This window comes from Chamaea fasciata, unplaced genomic scaffold, assembly GCF_029207755.1.
Source record: "Chamaea fasciata isolate MVZ Bird 193981 ecotype frontalis unplaced genomic scaffold, bChaFas1.0.hap1 SCAF_1, whole genome shotgun sequence".
Lineage (NCBI taxonomy): Eukaryota > Metazoa > Chordata > Aves > Passeriformes > Sylviidae > Chamaea > Chamaea fasciata.
In genome coordinates, this window is record NW_027094086.1 from 94,395,640 (window position 1) to 94,401,639 (window position 6,000).

General features: G+C 35.7%; 1 protein-coding gene across 4 annotated transcripts in view; it reads left to right on the top strand.

Moving 5' to 3' along the window:
• Positions 1-6,000, top strand: part of ATP9B (ATPase phospholipid transporting 9B (putative)) — a 156,856-nt gene that overhangs the window by 110,200 nt on the left and 40,656 nt on the right. For all 4 annotated transcript variants that reach the window (XM_066189516.1, XM_066189536.1, XM_066189525.1 and 1 more), the window contains exon 13: positions 5,326-5,468. In XM_066189516.1, coding sequence (XP_066045613.1) covers positions 5,326-5,468 — 143 coding nt within the window. The remainder of the gene's footprint in view (positions 1-5,325; positions 5,469-6,000) is intronic.

A 6,000-nucleotide genomic window follows, 5' to 3' on the forward strand; every position in this document is an offset into this window, starting at 1 on the left:
TGTATCTGGGTTGCATTTGGCCCTTGAAAAACTGCATGTGCCACAGATGCAATAGCAATACAGAGTTGATACACTTTTTTTTTGCCACAAATATTTAATCATAAATGTGTGGGATTGAATTCTCTTTTAAACTTACAATCACTCCCAGGGTTTCATGCAAAATGCTATGTGTACCTTCCTTAATTTTCTTTAATATGCTCACAGAATAGACAAAATTTAGAAAAATTAGTGCAAGAGAAGTAGTGAGACCTGTTATGGAGCAAACCGGTACACAGTTCTGAGGTTCTTGGGAGTGCCAAACAGATAGCAAAAAAACCTAAATAAAGATAGATAGATAGATAGATAGATAGATAGATAGATAGATAGATAGATAGATAGATATAGTGGACAAAACACAAAGAATTTTTGTATTCCATTTTCCTCATCAAATTAAATATGAGAGATGGGGAAATTAAAGGATGATCTATAGGTTGATTTTTATTTGCTTAGATCTTTACATATTATTGTGTTTAAGTGAAGTAGCTTCTGTTTTGTTCTATTTGTATTTGTTTAGTGCCAGTTAATACCAGTTACTAGGCTCCAAAAAATCACTTTATGTGAAGATTTAACTTTCCAAGTGTGTTGAATTTAAAATATTTTTGGTTGTTTCTTGACCAATAACTTTATAACTCTTCCATTTATTTTCTTTTTTTAGATTTTGGATAATGCATATATCATGTATAGTTTATGTCTGTTTCAAGAAAGCAGGGATATGTTAAGAAGGTTAGGGGATGTAGCCATAGGGGATTTGGTGCAGTTTCGGATAATAATGGGACCCAATTATCACCTTCAGTATCATTTTCACAGAGAAGGAATTCCTGAAAATAAAAAGACTACATCTCAATTACTTCATGTATTTTAGGAAGTGGATACCACTTTGGATATTCATACTGTGTCTGGAGTTTTGGCAGGGCTTTGTTTTTTTGGTTTTGAAACTTACATATACAGAACTGCTCAGGAATTTAGGAAAAAAAACTACCATCTAATTTTTAGACAAAATCATATTTGAATTTTATTTGGCACATTATCACTTTATTCACAAAATTGTCTTTGCTAACTTCATTAGGTCTTGATTCCTTTTCAGTGAGTCATGAATGGTAGAATGTTTCTGGAGATTCTGAATGTATTTGTCAAACGTTCTCACTGAAGACCCTTGCTTATTGGCAAACTTGTCCTTTTGACAAAAAAACCCAAATCAGATACCTTTAGCCAGGGGACCTTACATCATTACAATTAGTGAAAAAAATTGAAATTTAGAAGTCCTGTAAATAGGAATGTTTTATCTAAAACACTGGTGTTGTTTTTGAGGGAATAAGAGCAGGACTGTTTGTTTTTAACATGTAGTAAAAAGCAGTGTGGATTCTGAAACGTTGTGTTATTTATTTGTTCCAAAGCTATATTGCAGAGAATGCCACCCTGGCTCTTAATGTAATGAATCCCCAAGTTGGATAAAAATTGCTTTAGGATTGCCTGCTCTAGGGTAACTGGTGCTGAGGTGGAAAGACAAGAAACGTTGTATTACTGTGTTTGCTAAATATGCTCATTCTCTGCAACAGCCTTCAAATTCCTATATTAACATACTCTGCATAAATATTGCATGTTAATTGGTTTGCTAAAAATTAGTGTTACTAATGCGACGGTTGCTAATGCTGTGTTGGATACTGTTTTGTGTGTTTTCATGAATAACTGATGTGCTTGGAGTTTGTTTATTTGGATGAAATTGAGCAGGATTTGAAAACTGGTGACTTTAAAATGTTTTGGTAAATAATGAGATTTCCTAAAGTCTGCAAAGAAATTATGAGAAATGAGAGCTAATATTATCAGGCACTGAAAGTAGCTTTATTTTGAGTAAGTTTAGTGTCTTGTTTTTTTGTGTAAAAATTCATGGACTTTTTGGTGAAGTATTTTAATCCATTCCTGTGAAGCTCTGATCGAGAAGTTTCTAGTTTCACAAGCAAACTCACTATTAATAGGCCATCATAATTTTTAGTGTTGCATTGGTTTCCATAATGTGCTAAGCAATAGCTGCAATGATTTCAAAGATTTCCTCTAAGACAAAAAGCACCAAGTGAAGGAAGTCAGAGAAGGATACAGTGTACAAATTTTAGATTAATACTAAAGCATTAATCTATAGCACTCATTTTTATTCCTGTTTAATTCTTTATTCATCTTAAAGCATGTACCCCATATCATTCTGTGTGCCAGAAAGCTGTCTTGGACTGTCCTAGTCATTGGGGAGACATTATTTCTCTATAGACCAGCAGTGCCAACATTCTATTAGGTCCATCAGCATAAAGGGGGTACATTCTGTTCTACTTGCAGTGCATGCTGGAAAGCTTGAGTAGTTGCTAAAATGCCTTAATGCTTTGAAATACAGATTTCTCCTCACTGCTCAGCAACAGAAGTTGGAGTCTAATTTTCCTTTCCCTTTTTTTTCTTACCTTTAGATTATATTCAAGTATATTACAGTTAAATTCATAGAGTGTTTAGAATGTCACAACCGGGTGATACACATGCTTATGAAAGATGCAAGTGAAGATGCGTACTCCGCTTCAGCTTTGAGGGACTTTTCTGATTTTATCATACTGAAGCACTTTTTTTACTATCTGAACAACTTTGTAGATCTCCATTGGTAGAGCAGCCATGTGGATGTGGCTGTGAGTGTGCCATGTACCTGAGACCGAAGTGCTTAAATGGAGTTTTCATCTCAGAATTTGTCTTGGTAGTTCAGCCACAAAAAATAAATAAATAAATAAATAAATAAATAAATTTATTTAAAAAAAAAATAGAAAGATAGATAGATAGATAGATAGATAGATAGCCTAAATACCTCTGTGAAGGGGGTGAGCAGCTTTCATCATTCAGTTAATCCATTTGCTCCTGGCTAGAGCAAATGTCCATCTGTTTTTAAATAAAGTAAGTGTGCTCATGTTTCCCTTGTCAAGTTAGACAGCATCTTTTGTACTTGATTGGCTAACTAGCAGGTTCGCATCCCAAAGTGGAGTAAATCTTTTGCTGTTCCTTTGGTTTCAATGTGAGATGTATTGCTTCGGATTTATATTCACTCTGAAAGTTAACACCCAAGCATAGTAAGAATGCACTTTGCACAGTACTGGCTCTCGACTGAGTACGATAGGGTGGACCTGTAGTTAACCAGTGTGAGGCAAGTTACTTCCAGTATTTTTCTCACTATACTGTAGCATTTTCAGTAAAAAGAATCTGTAGAGTCTTCCTTCTATTGCCTGTCCTTTTGTTACATATATTTTCATGTCTGAAGACAGATGAACTTAGGGAAGATAATTGCGGGACTAATTGGGTATATTACCAGAGAGAAGGATGATTTTCAGATGATGGCGATTTTGGTGGGAAAATAAGATGTAGGTAAAGCATAAAATGGTAAATCTTGTGTCTAAAATGTATGTTTTTTACGCTGCAACATGTTTTGTCTTCTACTGTACAAATTCAGTAGGTAGGGGATATAGAACAAACTTTTTTTCAGTGTGTATCAAAATTCCAGATGCTCTCACAATTCTAGTTAAATGCATCTCTTCTTTATGGGATAGTACAGATTGTGGCTCACTGTTCCCTCCACTATTACCTCAGGTAATTCACAATCTGTTGCTGTGATTCCAGGACGACAGATGAAAACTCCTGATAGCTGCTCTTTTTCTTATGCAGTCAGATCAATGTCAGAACTGTTACAAAAATGTCTGAAGTGCATTACCAGTGACTTAATAGGTACCTTTGAACAGTTCTAGGAGTTACATTACTGTAAACCTGTTGCTTAACTTGGGACTCTTGTGCTGGCAACCTAGCCACAGATGGTTCACAGGATCACCGAATATGCTGAATTGAAGGGGACTCAAAGGGATCATTGAGTCCAACTTCTGGTCCTGCACAGGACCATCCTCAAGAGTCACACCATGTGCCTGAGAGTGCTGTCCAAATTCGTCTTGAACTCTGTCAGGCTTGGTGCTGTGACAGCTTCCTTGGGGACCCTGTGCCAATGCCCAACCATCCTTCAAGCTAAGAGCCTTTTTCTAATATCCAAACCTCCCCTTACACAAATCAGGCCATTCGCTCAGGTTCTGTCACTGGTCACTATAAAGAAGAGATCAGTGTTTGCTCCTCCTCTTCCCCTCATGAGTAAATTGTAGACTGTGATGAGGTCTCCCCTCAGTCTCCCCTTTTTCAGGCTGAACAGACCAAGTGAATCTCCATAGTTCACATAGCTACTGTCCTACCTCTTTTTTGGTATCTCTGTTAGAGCAGAGTCAAGTGAAATCAACACATGCCTATTTCTTAGTCACTGCTCCTCTGACATGGCAGCAGGAACATGATGAATAGCTAAAGGAAAGTAGCATTTTAATGGTTTAGAACAAGGTGGATAGAGTTTTGTGTTGGAGCATTTTATTATGGGAAAGAGTAATGTGATTATGTTAATGAAGACCTTTTTATTGTAACATAGAGATACAAGGTGCATCTTAGTTCTTATATGATATAGACATGGAAATATTAAAAAATGAATGCACAGAGTGAACTGGGAAAACATACTTTTGATTTTGGACTTCTATGTATAATGAGTAAAACTTGCTGCAAATTGGATATTTTCTATTGGAGGGCCACCCAAACATTACTTCATGCCAACATGCTATCACGCGGGTGTATTTTGCTGCTTCAGCAGTTTCCTCTTTTCACAGTGGACCCTCTCTAGCTACATTTCGGGAAGGACAAAAATATGATTGATTTGTTGGAAAAGATATATTGACAAATATAGTTATACCATCCTAAAGAAATAATGCTGTTGGTTTTTAAAAAAAAAAAAAAAACAAAACCACAAACAAAAAAACAACCTAGTGACTTGAAAAGGTACAAAAATATTTGTAATTTCACATCATAAAAAGAACATAGGTAGTGTTTGGATTTTTTTAGTAGATAAAAACTGGAACTTGAATAGTGATCTGTTCTTGCTATACATTACCCCTCTGTATAAGAGTAGTAATGTAATTATATCGAGTCTTCACAAAGTGTTGGAATCTGTCTTGGGCAGAATGCATGATACTGTATTTGTTTGTATTGCCATATCTTCTGAAAGTCTAGGATGAAGCCTGTGATACATACTCTACAACACATAAAAAAAGCATTGTTCAAAAATTTTGGTGCACATAGATTTAAGATCTTTCTTTTTTCAGATATACTAAAAAGAGCTTCTAGCATTATTTTTATGGTTGTAACTATCGCTTTGCCTAATATTCACACTGATCATGGTATAAATTTCCTTTGCAGTTTACGTGTCAACTTGGACATGGGTAAGGCAGCCTATGGGTGGATGATTATGAAAGATGACAATATTCCTGGAACAGTTGTTCGAACTAGCACCATACCAGAAGAGTTGGGACGATTAGTTTATTTACTTACGGATAAAACAGGTATATCAGGTTACCATTCTGAAATCTGATAACTTTTATAAAATTTCTAAATGTAATTCTATACTTTAATATGCTAATGTAAGAGTAGATTTAGACTACCAAATTTTGTTTCTCAATAAAATTTTACACATTTGCTTGAGGACTTTTACAACTACCAATAGGCTTGGGTAGGCCAGTACTTAGATGTTAAAGTCAGGATTTGGTAGTACTCTGATTTATTCCAGTGGGAACAGCTCTTCCATAGCAAGAGGACACTGTACAGCATGAGTAAGAGTACCATATATCTTCCTCTGGAAAGACTCTGGAATAGCACTCAGGATGCTCGTTAATTCTGCACTTCATTGCTACTGCAATATTGTATGATACTAAGTTAAGAATGTCTTTTGAGAGAGCAAGTTATTTCTAAAACAAGTCACGAGATCAGCGCCCAAAATGGTATCTGCTGTCCCAGTGAAGTTAGTTGCTCTTTATGTTACCAAGACCAGTTCTAGAGCTGCTGAATGATTTCACCTTCACAACTGTAACCTGTTAC